Source organism: Bubalus kerabau, chromosome 1 (assembly GCF_029407905.1).
Source record: "Bubalus kerabau isolate K-KA32 ecotype Philippines breed swamp buffalo chromosome 1, PCC_UOA_SB_1v2, whole genome shotgun sequence".
NCBI classification, from domain to species: Eukaryota; Metazoa; Chordata; class Mammalia; order Artiodactyla; family Bovidae; genus Bubalus; species Bubalus kerabau.
The window spans coordinates 178,127,638-178,147,304 of record NC_073624.1 but is presented as its reverse complement, the minus strand read 5'-3'; the positions used below and the strand labels follow the sequence as shown (position 1 = coordinate 178,147,304).

Below are 19,667 nucleotides of genomic sequence, written 5' to 3'. Positions count from 1 at the left end.
AGGTGTAGTCATATAGTGAGTCACAATTTTTAAAGGTTATAGTTCATTTACTGTTAGCATAGAATATTGGCTAATACAGTTATGTAAAGTTTAAAAATAAAATAAAATAAAAAAAAAAAAAAGAAAACAGGAAAAAAAAAAAAAAAAAAAAGAATATTGGCTATATCCCTTGTGCTCTAGAGTATATTTTTGTGACTTATCTTATGCATGGTAGTTTGTACCTCTTAATCTCTTGCCCCTGTCTTGCCCCTCTCCCTTCCCTCTTCCTACTCTTGGTCACTGGTTTGTTCCCTATGTCTTTGAGTCCAGATTTCCCTGGTGATCCAGTGGTTAAGACTCCTCACTTTCAGTGGAAAGGGCATGGGTTCAATCCATGGTCAGGGAAGTTCTATGTGCTGAGTAATGCAGTCAAAAAAAGAAAACAAAAATTCTATGTCTGTGAGTCTTTCTTTTTGATTATATTCACTAGTTTGTTTTATTTTTTAGATTTCACTTATAAAAGATATGTACACCTATGGCTGATTCATGATGATGTTTGACAGAAAACAACAAAATTCTGTAAAGCAATTATCCTTCAATTAAAAAATAAATATTTGTTTTTAAAGAGAGATATATAGAAAACAAAGTCACTCTCTTGTGAATTATTTAAGATAGCCCATTCTTTCTGGACTAAAGTGTTGAGAACCATCCAATGAACTTGACACTGAAGTCAAGTTTTGACCCTGAAAAGCCACATATTCCCATGGAGTCTGATTAAACAGCCAGCCAATCCCCTTCTCACACTATTTCTCTTGTTGTATTCCTGGAACCTTCTCCAGAGTGCACCTTCAACAATAAGAGCAGAAGTTGTGGCAAAGTCATTGGCCTGGTTTTGTTGGTAGTTAGGTGCGACCCATATCCTTGACCATAATTCAAAGTTAAGATGTTTGACATTCACATGGTCTTGAAAAAATGTGCTATCATGCCCTTGATATACAAAGAAATTCCATCTCAAATGTTGAAGAAGTGCTTGTGGGAAAAGATAATGGAGATCAGATCCTGGAGAGAAGAGCATTGTGACTAAGGTGCATGGGGAGAGGTAAGCATCTCTTACATCCAAGATGTTCCCAAGGGAACAAAACTAGCAGAAGCTCCTTTCTAGTTTGGCTTCCTCACTAGTGGGAACCAAATTGCTCAGAGAACAGAGAAACAGTGGCACAATTAACTTAATGAGCCCTTGTGAGAATTCAACCTCGGAAGCCACAGAAACAGTAAAAATGCCCCTTACTCCTCTCACTACAGTTCAACTGTTCCAGAAAGGAGGAAGTTCAGCGGTGCCCTTTCAGAGAATGGATGTCTGATGCCACCTCCTTGCACTTCATTGGAGCTGAATTGAGGATCCATCACCCAGGAATGAAAGGATCCAGAGAACTAGAAGCTCATTGAGGACATTAGAGCGTGTGCTTTGGGAAACAGGTATGGAGGCAGGCAGAACTCTCAGAGTATTACCTTGGATGGCTCAAATGAGGATAACACAGTTGGTAAGAGTCCATTTACTTAAAACACTCTGCACAGTTCAAGTCTCTCAAAATCTCTCTTCCACTCAGATTCCTTCCTCTCTCTTCTGAGACCCATTTTTGAGAATCTCTCACCTTCCTGATGGAAACCGACCTTGTTTCAGCCCCCAACATCTCTCCAGGTTTCTTATGCAACCATCTTAGCTGTTTTTTAGGAGTCAAGTGCTTCTATTCTCCATCAGATTCTCCTGTTTCATCTGTCATATCTTACTGATTTATTCACTCACTCAAACAAGAAGTGTTCTCTGGGGTTCTTCCTAGTTAGCACGTACCTGCATGCATGCATGCTTAGTTGGGTCCAACTCTTTGCGACTGCATGGACTGTAAACCACCAGGCTCCTCTGTCCATGGGATTTTCCAGGCAAGAATACTGGAGCAGGTTGCTATTTCTTACTCCAGGAGATCTTCCCAACTGCCAGGGATTGAACCCAGGTCTCTTGCATTGGCAGGCAGACTCTTTACCACTACACCTTACAAGCCAACTCAAACAGCTTTGTGATTCAAAAAGCTTACTGACTGTTTCTCTGTCTCAGTTTCCCCATCTGTGAAATGAGGATAATAATAGTATTCACTTTGTAAGGTTAATATGAAAATTAAACTAAAGGAGATAGTGCACAAGAAGTTTTTAATTACCCTTTCACTCTGTGAGCATCTATACATATTAATCATCATTATTGTATTACTGTTCACATATATTCATTTGTTAAATCAAAACAGCAATGATCATGATAAAATGAACTAGGGCATATAAAACTTAGCATAAATACTTGACACGTGGAGCTCCTCAAGTAATTTGACTTATTTAGTAAATGTACCACTTTCATTTATTGTGTATTTGCAAGTTTCTAGCCCCTGTTCTAAGAGGCTTACATTTTTGTTAATATGTGAAATGATTGTGATCTATTTTCTGAGAGATTTAACTGCACACATGAAAACTGCTGGGCTTTGTTTTCCTCTTGCACCCACTTTTTATGTTAATTTTTATTTTTGAATACTTTTAGAGAAACTTTAAAGAAAAGTTACAAAGATAGTACAGAGAGCTCCCATAGTGGTGAAAACGTTTTGAAACTAGATAGAAGCAATGGTTGTAAAACATTTGAATGCCACTGAATGTTAGTTTAAGGTAACTATTGGTTTTTACTTTCTTTTTTTGGTATCAGTTGCCTTACTAAAATCATTTTCAGTCCAAAGAGGTATCCTCCTCCAATAAAAAATACATTTAAAAAGAAGTTTTCCATTGCAATTTTTTTTTATCTTCAGCCAATCTATCATCTTCAAACAATGATTGCTTTTTTGATACTTAACATCTTTTGTATCTTTTTCTCTTTGCATTGCATTGGCTAGAACTTCCCGGGAATTGATAATAGTTATGGTAAACTTTCTTTTCTTCTTTAATGTTTAAAGGGAATTCTTCTATTGTTCCCACCTTTAGGTACCACGAAGGCATTTTTGGAAGTAAGTCTTGTTGTTTTTTTAATTCCTTCCTTAATTATTGATCTATTATCCTCCATCCTGAATCAAATTTGGACACATGTTTTCCCAGAAATAAATTAATTTCTTAGAGATTTTCTAATTTTTAGCATGAAGTTTTAATTAATATGTTCTTGCAAACTTGCTTTTTAATTCATTAACTCTGCTTCTATCTTAATTTTCTGCTCTGCTTAGGCTTGTCATGTGTAAGTTTCATTAACAACATCTTCCAATTCTTCACGTGTTTATTTCTTGAGGATAAATTACATGTGTGGTCATTTGTAGTTTTTTGAAATATGTAATAGAAGAAAATGAATGTAAAAATCAAGACTCATTTTATCACTCCAAGGTGATTCTTGTCCACATTTTGATATTTCTTGTAGATCATTTTCCTTGGATAAGTGCAAGGAAACATAAAAAATCTGTATGCAGATTTTTAAGTTCTCCAGTCCAGAAAAAAAGATCAATTATCATCTCAGAGAAGTATATGAAGTGCTATTTCTCTTTCCACTTGATGAAATTTTGCATTCTGAGTCTTTATTTTTCCCAGTGGCTTCTTAATTACCTCAGTGAAAAGTGTATCCTATTTTACTTTCACACTCATGGATTAATACTATAAAAAAAAAATTCTCAAGCCTTTATTACCCTTTTTACACTTCTTATAAATATTTAATATCTTATGCCTTTTTCCCAACTAATACTTTAATGTTTCTATGATTTATAATTAAGGCTTTATAGGTTAAAGATACTAATTTTTATTAGTCAAATACATTATCTTTTGCATTCCAACTTTCTGCATGGGCACATTTTCTCATTAATAATATTTCAATTTATGGTCCAATTATTGATCTTTTCTCCGCTTATTTCTATTAAAGACTTTTTATTCAGGAAAAACATCTACTTTTAAAAATTACATATATTCATATATAAATTATATTATGTATGTATTTTATTTATTTTCTTCTGATAGTCTATATGGTCCCTTGCTCCACACTTAACATTTGAAAGTCATTAGGAAATATGGAGATAAAATTTAACATTATTTTTTCTAAATTATTAATCAATTGTGAAATACTTATTTATAACTCTAAAAGGCACTCTAAGATATATAGAATAAAAATGAAAGTTAAGATGATAAAAATACATATCAGTTCAGTTCAGTTCAGTTCAGTCTCTCAGTCGTGTCTGACTCTTTGCGACCCCATGAATTGCAGCACGCCAGGCCTCCCTGTCCATCACCAACACCCGGAGTTTGCTCAGACTCACGTCCATCGAGTCAGTGATCCTAAATTATGATAAATATATTAAATAAAAACTCTAGAATTATTTCCCTGAAAGAAAAGAAGAATAGTAAGAATTCCAACTCAACATAAATTTGAACAGTGTTGTAGAGTTTCATAGCAATTAGACCTAAAGACAAACAGACGTTTTAAAATAATATTATTTGGGGAAAGTATATAAATAATAAAGAAAATTTTGAAATTAATGTGGAAATATAGAAAATGCCCATAACAGCTTATAAATACAAAAAAAAAAAAAAAACCCACAAAATCTAAAGCTTTGCTAATATAAAGGCAATGTCAGAGATATAATGACAAGGACTAAGTGTCATTATTAATGACATTAAACCTAAAACACATTAAAATACCATGTAGAAATCCTGCTGCTTGCAAAACTTTGGATGAATCTGGGGGACATTATAACAAATGAAATAAGCCATACAGAAAAGAACAAATACTGAATGATATATGATTCCACTCACATGAGGCATCTAGAACCATCAAATTCATAGAAGCAGGGAATAGAATGTTGATTGTCAGTGGCTAGAAGGCAAGGGAAACAGGGAATTCTTACTCAGTGTTTGAAGTTTTTGTTATGCAAAATGAATAAACTCTGGAGATCTGGCATATAACATGGTGGTGGTGGTGGTGGTGGTGGTGGTTTAGTCGCTAAGTCGTGTCCAACTCTTGCAACCCCATGGACTGTAGCCTGCCATGTTCCTCTGTCCATGGAATTTTCCAGGCAGGAATACTGTAGTGGATTGCCATTTCCTTCTCCAGGGATATAACATAGTAAATAAAGTTGATGATATATGATGAGATGGTCAGAGATAATCACAATTTGAGAACTGCTGAACTCAAAGACAATTTTTGTAGGTATCAACAGTAACCACAATTTGTCATCAAATGAAGTCAATCCTTAGCCAGAATGAATGACTTCATGATCTCCCTGGGTTTGGAGTAAGGACATTTCTGTCTCTCTGGGGAATATTTATTTGGGGTAAATTTTGTGTTCCTTTTTTCCTCCTTGTTGGCTAGCCCAGCATACTCATGGAAAGAGGAAGTCAAACAGGAGTCAGAAACTTTCTCCTCCTAGGATTCACAGAGGACCCAGACCTGCAGCCTCTCCTCTTCAGGCTATTTCTGTCCATGTACCTGGTCACATTCACTGGGAACCTGGCCATCATCCTAGCCATCATCTCAGACTCCCACCTCCACACCCCCATGTACTTCTTCCTCTCCAACCTGTCCATTGCTGACATCGGTTTCACCTCCACCACCATCCCAAAGATGCTGTGGAACATCCAGAAACAGAGTCAAGTTATCACCTATGCAGGCTGCCTCAGCCAGGTATTTTTTTTCGTTGTGTTTGGATGCCTGGACAATTTACTCCTGGCTGTGATGGCCTATGACCGCTTCGTGGCCATCTGTCACCCCCTGCACTACCTGGTCATCATGAACCCCCGGCTCTGTGGGCTGCTGGCTCTGGGGTCCTGGAGCCTCAGTGTCACAGTCTCCCTGCTCATGACCTTAACCCTTTTGAGGCTGTCCTTCTGCAGAAGCATGAAGATCCCACACTTTTTCTGTGATCTTCCTGAAGTCCTGAAGCTTGCCTGTTCAAACACCATCATCAATAACACAATGGTGTATTTTGTGACTATTATCCTAGCTGTTTTTCCTCTCTCTGGGATCCTCTTTTCTTACTATCATATTTTCTCCTCCATCCTGAGAAGTTCATCAGTCAGGAGCAAATGCAAAGCTTTTTCCACCTGTGGGTCTCACTTCTCAGTGGTTTCCTTGTTCTATGGCACAGGTCTAGGAGTCTACCTCAGTTCTGCAGTCACTTCATCCTCTAGGACAAGTCTGGTGGCCTCAGTGATGTACACCATGGTCACCCCCATGCTGAACCCCTTCATCTACAGTCTGAGGAACAGGGACATGAAGGCGGCCCTTGTGCGGCTCATTAGCAGGGCACCATCTCTCATTCACAGGGCCATCAGAGGACTCTCATAAGTAACTGAGCACATAATATTGAGGACCAGACATCCTGGCTTCCTTCATTTAATGTTTTTTATCCTTCCTAATACTCATTATTTAATGAAAAACTTTCCTTGGGTCTTCACAGCCCTCTCTATTTTCCTTCATACTATATCTTTGGTTCCCTTTTTCAATTTGTAACCATATGAATTTTAACTTCATATGAATTGTACCTGTTCTTTTCTGTTACACTTAGTGATGATTTAAATTTCTTAAAAAATAAACTGAATCTCATGTTTTTAATATATATCCTCAAAGTGATGGGATGTATACCTATTATGGAAATGTTGCCCTGAAAATTCATTTACAGAGATGTATTCTGAGGTTGTGTGAATTAAATGAACTAGAAGAAATGTCCTTTTTCTGAATAACTTTCAGTCATATCAAACTTAATGATATTCATTTCATTCCTGATACGTGAATTCTGGTGCTGAACAGTTCAAAGCTAGCCATCAAGTACTCAGGATCCTTCTGCTTTTCTGCTCTATCTCTAGCTTGACTGTGGGGCTTCTACCCTCATGGTCACAAAATGGTTTCTGCCCTTCCAGCAATTGCAACTGCATCCCAGGAAGGTGGAATGGAGAAGTATAATATAGAAGATAGCCCTTCATCACTGACCACTTTAGTGTATTCTGTCTGGCTTCAAACTTTCATATCTGCATCCATTACCTAAGAAATTTCTCTAGTCTGCTCTACCCATGTTTAGAGAATTAATGTCCCAGAAATCACTCTTAACCAAAGACCAACAGGAACTGGTGTATAAATCACTTGCCCATTGAGTGAAATAAGTCTGAAGCATACATATTTTCCTGGCTCCCATCTTTACCCATTAGAAGTCCCAGTTGATAATAGTGGTAATTGGCTTGATAAACACACCTTTCATGGTTGTTTCCTCTTGCCTGACTCATGGTTCTATTCCTGAGACCACTAAAATCTTTGTCTTAACTAGACTGAGCTACATTTCCTGAACCACATAGTAACTTGATTGGCAACACCACAAAAGATATGCCTACTTGGAACCTGTGAATGTGACCTTTTTGGAAAAAGCATCTTTGCCAATTTAATTAAGGGTTTTAAAATGAGATAATTATGGATTGCTTGGGTGTGCCCTAAATCCAATGACAGTTGTCTTTAGAAGACACAGGAGAGGGACTTCCTGCTGGTCCAGTAGTTAAGAATCCACCTTGCAATGCAGGGGACTTGGGTTTGATCCCTGGCTGGAGAGCTAAGATTCCACAAACCTTGGAGCAATGAAGGCCTGAGCCACAACTACTGAGTCTATGTGTCACAGCTAGAGAGACCCTGTGCCACAAGAAAGACCCCACAAGCCACAACTAAGACCTGACACAGCTAAATAAATAAAAATAAACTTTAAAAGTGTTTTATCCATGCACTGGGATGACCCAGAGGGATGGTACAGGGAGAGAGGTGGGAGGGGGGTTCAGGATAGGGAACAGGTGTACACCCGTGGCAGATTCATGTTGATGTATAGCAAAACCAATACAATATTGTAAAGTAATTAACCTACAATTAAAATAAATAAATTTATATTAAAAAAATAAAAATTAAATTAAAAAAAAAAAGTTTTATCCAAAAAAAAAAAAAAAGATATAGGAGAGAAGACGAAACAAACAAGAGAAAGTCCCAGACATAAAGGCAGAAATTAAAGTGATGTGGCCACAAAACAAGGAGCTCTTGGAACCACCAGAAGCTGTTAGAGGCAAGAATGGATTCTCTTATAAAGGAGGGGTCTGCAAGCCCAGGACATGCACCAGTACCAGCCCATGGCCTGTTAGGAACTGAGCCAGCCAGCAGGAGGTGAGCAGCAGGCCAGCAAGTGAAGCTTCATCTGTATTTATAGCTGCTGCCCACTGCTTGCATTGCCGCCTAAGTTCCACCTCCTGCTCAACAAACTCAACAAAAATAATGTGCTTGAAACATCTTGAAATCCCAGGTCTAGGGAAAATTGTCTGCCACAAAACCATTCCCTTGTGCCAAAAAGATTGGGGTGCATGTGTGCTAGGTTGATTCAGTCACGTCCAACCCTCTTTGCAGCCCTACAGACCATAGCCCATCAGGCTCCTCTGTCTCTGCTGATATCTTGATTTGGGGTTTTTGGTCTCCAGAACTGTAAGAAAATAATTTCTTTTCCTATGAGGAACCTGTGTGTATGTATTCAGTTGCTTCAGGCATGTCCAATTCTTTGCAACCCCAAGGACTGTAGCCCACCAGGCTCCTCTGTCCACGAAATTCTCCAGGCAAGAATACTGGAGTGGGTTGCCATGCCCTCCTCCAGGGCATCTTCCTAATCCAGGAATTGAACCAGAGTCTCCTGCATGGCAGGCAGATTGTTCACCACTGAGCCACAGGGGAAGCCCTATAAGGCACCCACATTGTGGTAATGTGTAACAGCAGCCATAGGGAACTAACACAGATTGTAAGGAAGATTCTTAGTGTACTTGGAAAAATCAGCTGCCATTTGTGGACACACATACACACACACTGCTGAAGAACTGATGATTTGCTCACTAGCATGAAGCTGCAGGGGCTTTCCGGGGGGTGCTAGTGGTAAAGAACCTGCTTGCCAATGCAGGAGACAGAAGAGACACGGGTTTGATCCCTGGGTCAGGATGATTCCCCCAGAGGAAAGGACGGCAACCCACTCCAGTGTTCTTACCTGGGAAACCCCATGGATTGAGGAGCCTGGCAGCCTACAGTCCATGGGGTCACAAAGAGTTGCACATGGCTGAAGCAACTTAGCACACACTCACATGAAGCTGCAGATGGTCCTACAACTGTTCTACATTCCCAGAGAACCTCTTTGAATCTCTCCTCCTCTTGGGAAAAGTGTGAGCATTTATCTCCGTGAGAAAGGGCTCTGGGTTCTGCAGGATCCCTCACCACTGAGGTCAGAAGCAACACAGGTGAACACAGGCTTTATTCCATCCCCATGAGTTTCCATCTCCTGCTTGTAGCTTCCAGCCTGCCTTTGATGACTCCCCAGTCTGTCTTCTCATCTCAGAATAAACCCAGAAAGCAGGTTGTATATTTTACAATAGATAACTTCAGAGGTCAGAGATAACTTTGTCTCATTCTGGCTGGCATGAAGGATTGAAAGAATGAAAAGATTACCTAATCCAATCCAAAATTCCCCCTCCACACACACACAAAATGATTTATATTTCCAATGTAGGGACGGGGTAGGGAGTTTGGGATGGACATGTACACACTGCCATATATAAAATGGATAACCAACAAAGACCTACTGGGTTGGGAAGATCCCCTGGAGAAGGGAATGGCAACCCACTGAAGTATTCTTGTCTGGAGAATTCCATGGAGAGAGGAGCCTGGCAGGCTGCACACCAGGGGGTCACAAAGAGTCAGACATGACTGAGAAACTAGCATTATATATATATGAATATATATATGTGTGTGTGTGTGTATGTGTGTGCATGTTCAGTCACTCAGCCATGTATAAATTCAAATACCTGTACCTGACTTTAATATAAATTCAAGTTCCTGTACCTGAATTAAACACAGAACCAGTGTTTTGTTGCTGAAAGTGTGACCTTCATACTCAGACCTGTATCAACACATAGCCCAGTAGCTTGTTAGAAATGCAGGGTCCCAGGGTCCACTGAGGACCAATTAATCAGAATTTGCACTTGAATTAGAATTCCTGCTGACTTGTAGGCACAAGGAGGAAAGAGAAGTGCCCCTGTAAAGGGTTTGTCTCCAGTACTATGGCAACTCGCTCCAGTATTCTTGTGTGGAGAATCCCATGGACAGAGGAGCCTGGCAGGTCACAGTCCATGGGGTCGCAAAGAGTCAGAAATGATTGAGTGATGGAACACACAGGAGGCATAAAGTGCTTCCAGCAAAAGTAGAACTTATGTCCATGTATCTTATTAATAGTTTGAGTAGGAATTAGTGTATTAGTGATGTAGGAATATAAAATATAGTCAGGGCATTTCTTTTCAATTTTTTTGGTGGAACATATCTGACCATATTTCATATTGATTAAAAACATACATACTGGGCTTCCCTGGGAGCTCAGTGGTAAAGAACCTATCTTCTAGTGAAAGACACAAGGGTTTGATCCCTGGCCCAGGAAGATCTCACTTGCCTTGGAGCAACTAAGCTTGTGCACCACAACTACTGAGCTTGTGCTCTAGAGCCCAGGAATGACAACTACGGAGGTCTTCACACCCTAGAGTCCATGTTCTGCAATAAGAGAGGCCACCGCAAAGGGAAGCCCATGCACCACAAACAAGAGTAAACCTTCCTCACCACAACTAGAGAAAAACCCACTGAGCAACAACAACCTAGCACCACCGAAAAAATAAATAAATATGCACACCAAAGAATGCTTGTAAATACATCCTTGCAACAGTATTTGTCGGAGATATACACTTCACAGTATCTTCTGTGGAAAAAAATTCAAATGTAAAGAGGGGTGTGCTAATGAGCTTGTTGTTGTTTAGTTACTAGGCTGTGTCCCACTCTTTGTGACTGTAGCCCGCCAGGCTCTTCTGTCCATGGGATTTCCCAGGTAAGAATACTAGAGTGGGTTGCCATTTTCTCCTCCAGGGGATCTTACAAACACAGGGATTGAACCAGTGTCTCCTGGATTGGCAGGCAGCTTCTGTACCACTGAGCTGCCAGGGAAGTGCTAATGAGCTTACCTTGCAATTGCTTCATTATCTCTGAGGATGAATGTGTGTGTAGACTTGTTAGCCATTTATTTTCTCTATCTTAAAATATGTGTGTGAGTCCTTTGCTTTTCTATATAGGATCAGAATAGGATTCCTATCTTTGATTGCAATCTTTCAAACAAAGAACCAGAGATGTTTTTTAGTTGTTAAGATGTTTCACTGTTAAATCATATCCCACTCTTGGCAACCCCGTGGACTGTAGCCCACCAGGCTGCTCTGTCCATGAGATTTCCCAAGCAAGAATACTTGAGTGAGTTGCCATTTCCTCCTCCACGGGATCTTCCCAGACCAGGGATTAGACCCATGTTTCCTGTATTGGCAGGTGGATTCTTTACGACTACACCATTAGTGCAGTCTTTGTTCCTACCTTTTGTCCCATTTTCCTTTTCCCCCCATTTTCCTTCTTACTCAATAATTTCTCAAAGACCTGCCTCAAATCACAAGTCTAATGATGAATTAATTAGTTTTATGGCTGTACAAGAGGTCATGGTGTGCCTGTACTACTAACACTTTGATGGTATTTCATATTCTTTATCATTAAGTTACTATTATACCAAAGGTACGCAATACATTAAGATAGTGGAGTTAAAACTCTGATTCTAATCATGGATGGTTTCATCCCCCAGGGATTTTTGTCTGTCAAACATAGAAGGCTCCATAGGTCAGAGATGCTCTATATATCCTGCAATGCACAGGAGAGACGCCACCACAAAAATTACCTGGCTCAGAATGTCAATGGTGCCAAAACTGGAGGACTTTGAGTTAAAGTCTATCTGTATTTTGAAGGTTGATAGCTGTCTTTGTCCGAAGTCAGGAACTACCCCACATCCGAGGTCAGGGGCAGCAGTTTGGAGGAGCTACCCCAAGCCCAAGGTCAGGGGCTGTGGCCAAGAGAAGCAACCCCACGTCCAAGGAGTGGTGGCTGTGCGGGCACAGGAGGGCCAAGAGGAGCTACTCCACGTTCAAGGTCAGGAGGGGTGGTGGTGAGGAGATACCCCTTGTCCAAGGTAAGGAGCAGCGGCTGCACTTTGCTGGAGCAGCCGTGAAGAGATACCCCAAGTCCAAGGTAAGAGAAACCCAAATAAGATGGTAGGTGTTGTGAGGGGGCATCAGAGGGCAGACACACTGAAAACAGAATCACAGAAAACTAGTCAATCTAATCACACGGACCACAGCCTTGTCTAACTCAGTGAAACTAAACCATGCCATGTGGGGCCACTCAAGATGGGCGGGTCATGGTGGAGAGGTCTGACAGAATGTGGTCCACTGGAGAAGGGAATGGCAAACCACTTCAGTATTCTTGCCTTGAGAACCCCATGAACAGTATGAAAAGGCAAAATGATAGGAGACTGAAAGAGGAACTCCCCACGTTGGTAGGTGCCAAATATGCTACTGGAGATCAGTGGAGAAATAACGCCAGAAAGAATGAAGGGATGGAGCCAAAGCAAAAATGATACCCAGCTGTGGATGTGACTGGTGATAGAAGCAAGGTCCGATGCTGTAAAGAGCAATATTGCATAGGAGCCTGGAATGTTATGTCCATGAATCAAGGCAAATTGGAAGTGGTCAAACAGGAGATGGCAAGAGTGAACGTCGAAGGACTGATGCTAAAGTTGAAACTCCAGTACTTTGGCCACCTCATGTAAAGAGTTGACCCATTGGAAAAGTCTCTGATGCTGCGAGGGATTGGGGGCAGGAGAAGGGGACGACAGAGGATGAGATGGCTGGATGGCATCACTGACTCAATGGATGTGAGTTTGAGTGAACTCCGGGAGTTGGTGATGGACAAGGAGGCCTGGCATGCTGCAATTCATGGGGTCGCAAAGAGTCGGACATGCCTGAGTGACTGAAATGAACTGAAATGATAGCTGTCTTCTGATTTTTCCATAAAATATTGTAACAGTTCACATTTCTGACAGAAAAATCAGAGTCTCCTTTGCTCCTAGTCCAGAAGTCAGCCCACATTTGACCAGTCTTCAAGATATTTCCCAGGATCAAGGTAGGAAAGAGACTTTTTGTTGCTTTCTTAAACTAGATACTGAGCTAGTGCAAAGATCTATATATTTGTTCACTTTTTTTTATTTGCCTATTATTATTATGTATGGGCTTCCATGGTGGTTCAGTGTTAAGTTTGAATTCGTCTGCCAGTGCAGGAGACGTGGGTTCCATCCCTGGGTCGGGAAGATAGATTCCCTGCAGAAGGAAATGGCAACCCACTCCAGTATTCTTGCCTGAAAAATCCCATGGGCAGTGGAGCTTCGTGAGCTACAGTCCATGGGGTCATAAAGGAGTCAGACATGATTTAGCAGCTAAACAGCAAAAACAATAATTATTGATACATACAATATTAACAACTAAACAACAAGAACACATCTTATATGTCCATTTTTCTACAGATATAAGCCTTTCAAATGACTCTTTAAAATGATTATTTTTCAGTTGATTTGTGAGGCTTATATTTGGCCTTAAATTTTCTTTTAAAATTTTTTTAGTTATATAGGACTATTACCTTGTTTCTGAGTCTCTTGCATTATTTAAGGTGATTTTGACACCCTCTCCATTGATACTATATTGGCTTCCCAGGTGGTTCAGTTGGTAAAGAATCCACCTGCAATGTGGGAGACCTGGGTTCCATCCATGGGCTGGGAAGATTCCCTGGAGAAGGGAAAGGCTTCCTATTCCAGTATGCTGGCCTGGAAAATTTCATGAAGTGTATAATCCATGGGGTCCGAAAGAGTTGGACACGACTGAACAATTTTCAGTTGATGTTATATATTTACATGTCAAAGTGTTAATCTAAAATGTGTTGGTTATTCTTACACTGAGGACATAATCTCACTAATATTTATAAGATGTTTGAGGTAGGTGAGAAGCCATTTTTTGAAAGATAGATGTTTATGCCAGCTTTAGGAACAATTCAATCTTTGCAAATAAATTGAAATAAAGCCTTGACATATATTAAATGTCCATACATAAGGAGACCTAAGCCCTGATTCATTCAACAATATCCTCAGATGACTAATATGAAGCAAGTTAGTGAAAAGGTTGAAATGGTCTGTGTATCCAGGTTTTATGTGTGTGGACTTTTGATCTTTTGGGCAATAATCAGAAATAGGGCTAGAGTATGCCCTTAGGACTCATCAGAAAAAGATCAAAATCCAAGAATAACAGCAAAAAAAAAAAAAGTCACATCTGAAAAGGGAAAAAAAGGCTTGCTCCTCTGCTTTCATATAAAAACATTTAGTCAAATGAAAATGAAATAAGCACAGGAAAAACAAGTTTTGCTGTCTGATATTAAAAATGGCCAATGTTCAATTCCTATCCATTGTGCTTTGCAAGCATCCTTTTGTGAAGTGTTTTTGTTTTTGTTTTTGTTTTCCCTTTGCTCATTTTTCTCTTGGGTCATAAAGCCCATATTTAGACCATAACATATTGCTATTTTGGATAAATTTATTTTTTCTCTTTAATTATTTCTGCTGGGCACCAAGGGAATATAAAACCAAAGAAAGTTTCTTACCACAGTCTCTCAGGAACCGTTTGAGTTTATTAGATCTGTATTCTCTTTCATGTCCAATCTTTATTTCTCTCTCTCTCTCTCTCTCTCTCTCTCTCTCTCTCTCTCTCTCGTATATAGAGATATATATTGTTGTTGCTGTTGTTCAGCCTCTAAGTCATGTCTGATGCTTTGTGAAACAGCAGTTTCAGAATCACCTTGTTCCTCAACATCCTCTGACACCTTCTCTCCTCACTCTCCCTCCTTCTCATTTCCCTGACCACACTGGCTTTCTTTTTTTCAACTAGAACATCTTAAAAAAGCACCTTTCCCAGGGCCTTTGCAATGGCTGTTCACCCTGCCAGGCACACACGCTGATAAGTTCATGACTCCTGATCTCTCTTCCATGAGGTCTCTGTTCAAATGTCACCTTATTTGCTGTCTTACCTGAAGACCCATAAAAATAGCATCCCTTCTTTTCTCTTCCCTTTATACTTGCTTTCTTTTTATTCATAGTATGTGTCACCATATGACATGCTATATATATTTTATTTGCTATATTAATTCTCCATGACTGGATTTTAGGAGATTTTGAATACCAAAACACTGTACTCATTGTATGAACAAAATATTGACATCAATTTCCTAATTGCAAAATATATAAGGTAGCATTTCAACAATGTGAGTAATGCTCACTTGCATGAAAATTAGTCATGTTTTTTTCCCTTTACTTGTAGTCACTTCCACCACATGGCACCGAGGATCATCACAGGTGATTCAGAATTTCTTCTTCTGGGATTCTCAGAGGAACCAGAACTGCAGCCCTTCATATCTGGGCTTTTCCTCTGCATGATCAATGTGTTTGGAAACCTGCTCATCCAACTGGCTGTCAGCTCAGACTAGCACCTCCACACCCCCATGTACTTCTTCCTCTCCAACTTTTTCTTCATAGACGTCTGCTTCACCTCCACTACCCCCAGAGATGCTGTGGAACATCCAGACACAGAGCCAAGTTATTACCTATGAAGTCTGCATCACCCAGATGTATTTTTTTTTTACACTATTTGCAGGGTTGGATGACTTCCTCCTGACTGGGATGGCCTATGACAGCTTTGTGGCCATCTGCCACCCCCTGCACTTCACAGTCATCAGGAATCCCCAAATCTGTGGAATTCTGGTTCTGGTTAGCTGGGCCGTCAGTGTCCTTCATTCATTGTTACAAATCTTAATGGTGTTGAGACTGTCCTTCTGTAGAGAGCTGGAAATCCCTATTTCTGTTAACTCAACCAGATGGTCCAACTTGCTTGTTCTGACAACATTCTTCATGACACAGTGATGTACTTTGCTGCTGGGCTGCTGGCTGGTGCTCCCCTGCCTGTCTGGACATTTTATTCTAAGATAGTTTCCTCCATATGTGGAATCTCGTCAGCTCAGGAAAAGCTTAAAGCATTTTCCACCTGTGTGTCTCACCTCTCAGTTGTCTCCTTGTTTTATTGTACGAGCTTAGGGGTGTACCTTAGCTCTTCAGCTACCCAGAGCTCACACTCAAGTGAAATTGCCTTGGTGATGTACACTGTGGTCACATCAATGCTGAACCCCTTCATCTACAGTCTCAGGAACAAAGATATAAAAATGGCTCTGAAAGCATTCTTTAGGATGACAACTATTAAAATGCCAATTGCTCCAAGCTGAAGAAGGGAGCGTGAATGAAATGTTTAAAACCTTACAGGGAGAAGCTACCATTTTTTATCAGATTCTGGAAGTAGAAGTTTCCCCTTCCATTTGTTTCTTGGCGTTTCCATTTCTTTGACTTCACCTCCTTCATAAATTCATGTAACTCACTTGATTAAGCTTAGTGATTTCCCTTTTATCCAAGAGTTGTTCATGTTGTGGTTTCCCTCTCTCTCAAATTTGTTTTGAAATTTGGACCTGAACAACATGGGAATTACTGTTTATCATGCAAGTTGATAGAATTCTTAAAAACTGTGTATTCTCAAATAATATTTGAAGTATTAAATGCTTTTCTTTCATTTTAATAAAGAATAGTCAGGAGTTGTATGATCCTATGGGGGTGGGGTGGGGGAACTACTCAAGACATTCATGACTATTTATGTGTTTATAACAAGGAAAATCTCAGACCATTGATTTAATGTTTGCATACATCATTCCTTTATCTATCACCACCTTAGCTGCTCTTCCTGATATTCTGAACTTTAACATACACTACGTCTTGTTAGTTGTCATTCTATTTGCCTCTTTAGGATTCCATTCCCTTATTCAGATTTATTTCCATAATACCTATTTTGTTTGTTCATGCTTACACGCTCAGTCCTGTCTCTTTGCAATCCTTTGGACTGTACCCAGCCATACCCCTCTGTCCATGGGATTCTCCATGCAAGAATACAGGAGTGGCAGGTGGGGGTCGGGGGTGGGGTGTGCGGTCCTATGTACGGTCAACATCTGCCTAAGGTGCGCCTGTTGTACACCCAGAAAACCAAGCAGCAGTGACAGGGGAAGCGATAAGTCGCAGCGACTGCCCTCGCCAAACACCCAGTCACCTGAGCTGCTCGGACCTGGGAAGGGCACAAAATGAAGGCCCAACTGAGTCTGCACCTCTGAGGACTACCTGAGTACGTGAACCTGAGCGGCTTAGACCTGGGAAGTGCATACAACCCAGGGCCAGCCTCAGACAGTTCCCGGAAGAGCAACTTAGAGCCTAAGCAGTGTAGACAGGGAAAGCACACATGCCATGAATGCGGGCAAACCAAGTGTGGCCAAGACACTGTGAGCACACGACGCTGTTATTTGTTTGCAGTGTGCCTCCCTCGCCACAGCACGACTGAACAAGTGAGCCTAAAAAGATGTCCACCACTGCCCCCTTGTGTCAGGTCAGAAATTAGACACTGAAGAGACCAGCAAACAGAAGAAGCTAAAACAGAAGGAACCGCCTTGTAAGTGACAGGTGCAAAAACCCTGTAGTTAGCAACGACTACATAGGAAGGGGCCTATAGATCTTGAGAAGTATAAGTCGGATCAAGGAACTATCTGAAAGTGAAGAATAGATGGAGAAGTCTTGAGCCTAATTTAAGAATAAGACTGAAAACCAGAGGCAGGAGGCTTAACTCCAAATCCTGAGAATACCAGAGAACTCCTGACTCCAGGGAACACTAATCAACAGGAGCTCATCAAACGCCTCCATACCTACACTGAAACCAAGCACTACCCAGGGGCCAACAAGTTCCAGAGCAAGACATACCATGCAAATTCTCCAGCAACACAGGAACATATCCCTGAGCTTCAATATACAGGCTGTCCAAAGTCACTCCAAACCCATTGCCATCTCAAAACTCATTACTGGACACTTCCTTGCACTCCAGGGACAGAAATCCAGCTCCACCCACCAAAACACCAACACAAGCTTCCCTAACCAGGAAACTTTAACAAGCCACCCGTACAACCCCACCCACAGTGAGGACATTCCACACTAAATAGAACTCCACATACTGCCAGAATACAGAAAGGTCACCCCAAACACAGCAATATAAACAAGATGAAGAGACAGGAATACCCAGCAGGTAAAGGAATAGGATAAATGCCCACAAAACCAAAGGAAAAACAAAAAAAAAAAAAAAAAAAAGAGGAAGAGATAGGGAATCTACCTGATAACGAATTCTGAATAATGATAGTGAAAATGATCCAAAATCTTGAAAACAAAATGGAGTTAGAGACAAATAGCCTGGAGACAAGGATTGATAAGATGCAAGAAAGGTTTAAAAAGGACCTAGAAGAAATAAAAAAGAGTCAATATGTAATGAATAATCCAATAAGTGAAATAAAAAACACTCTGGAGGGAACCAACAGTAGAATATCGGAGGCAGAAGATATGATAAGTGAGGTAGAAGATAGAATGGTAGAAATAAATAAATCAGAGAGGAAAAATGAAAAACAAATTAAAAGAAATGAGGACAATCTCAGAGACTTCTGGCACAATGTTAAATGCCCCAACATTTGAATCATAGGAGTCCCAGAAGAAGAAGACAAAAAGAAAGACCATGAGAAAATACTTGAGGAGATAATCATTGAAAATTTCCCTAAAATGGGGAAGGAAATAATCACCCAAGTCCAAGAAACTCAGAGAGTCCTAAACAGGATAAACCCAAGGTGAAACACCCCAAGACACATATTAATCAAATTAACAAAGATCAAACACACACACAAAAAACAAATATTAAAGCAGCAAGGGAAAAACAACAAATAACACACAAGGGATTCCCATAAGGATAACAGCTGATCTTTCAATAGAAGCTCTTCAGGCCAGGAGGGAATGGCAGGACATACTTAAAGTGATGAAAGAAAATAACCTACAGCCCAGATTACTGTACCCAGCAAGGGTCTCATTCAAATACGAAGGAGAAATCAAAAGCTTTACATACAAGCAAAAGCTGAGAGAATTCAGCACCACCAAACCAGCTCTCCAACAAATTCTAAAGGATCTTCTCTAGACAGGAAACACAGAAAGGGTGTATAAACTTGAACCCAAAACAATAAAGGAAATGGCAACAGGATCATACTTATCAATAATTACCTTAAATGTAAATGGGTTGAATGCCCCAACCAAAAGACAAAGACTGGCTGAATGGATACAAAAACAAGACTCCTATATATGTTGTCTACAAGAGACCCACCTCAAAACAAGGGACACATACTGACTGAAAGTGAAGGGCTAGAAAAAGATATTCCATGCAAATAGAGACCAAAAGAAAGCAGGAGTAGCAATACTCATATCAGATAAAATAGACTTTAAAACAAAGGCTGTGAAAAGAGAAGAAGAAGGACACTACATAATGATCAAAGGATCAATCAAGAAGAAGATATGACAAATATATATATATATATATATATATATATATATATATATATATACAACATTGGAGCACCACAATCTGTAAGACAAATGCTAACAAGTATGAAATGGGAAATTAATAATAACACAATAATAGTGGGAGACTTTAATACCCCACTCACATGTATGGATAGATCAACTAAACAGAAAATTAAGAAGGAAACACAAACTTTAAATGATACGACAGACCAGTTAGACCTAATTTATATCTAT

At 40.1% G+C, this 19,667-nt stretch overlaps 1 protein-coding gene and 1 pseudogene across 1 annotated transcript; both read left to right on the top strand.

Annotated features, from left to right (window-relative positions):
- The first annotated feature begins 5,356 nt into the window (after positions 1 to 5,356).
- LOC129620262 (olfactory receptor 7C2-like) lies at positions 5,357 to 6,319 on the top strand. The gene has a single exon (XM_055536234.1). It carries the CDS (start codon positions 5,357 to 5,359, stop codon positions 6,317 to 6,319), a length of 963 nt encoding a protein of 320 aa, XP_055392209.1.
- An 8,982-nt stretch (positions 6,320 to 15,301) lies between these two features.
- LOC129620210 (olfactory receptor-like protein OLF4) lies at positions 15,302 to 16,243 on the top strand (annotated as a pseudogene).
- The last annotated feature ends 3,424 nt before the right edge of the window (positions 16,244 to 19,667 follow it).

Excerpts from the sequence above, each read along its gene's own strand:
- LOC129620262 (XM_055536234.1), top strand. The coding sequence starts at position 5,357 with ATGGAAAGAGGAAGTCAAACAGGAGTCAGAAACTTTCTCCTCCTAGGA.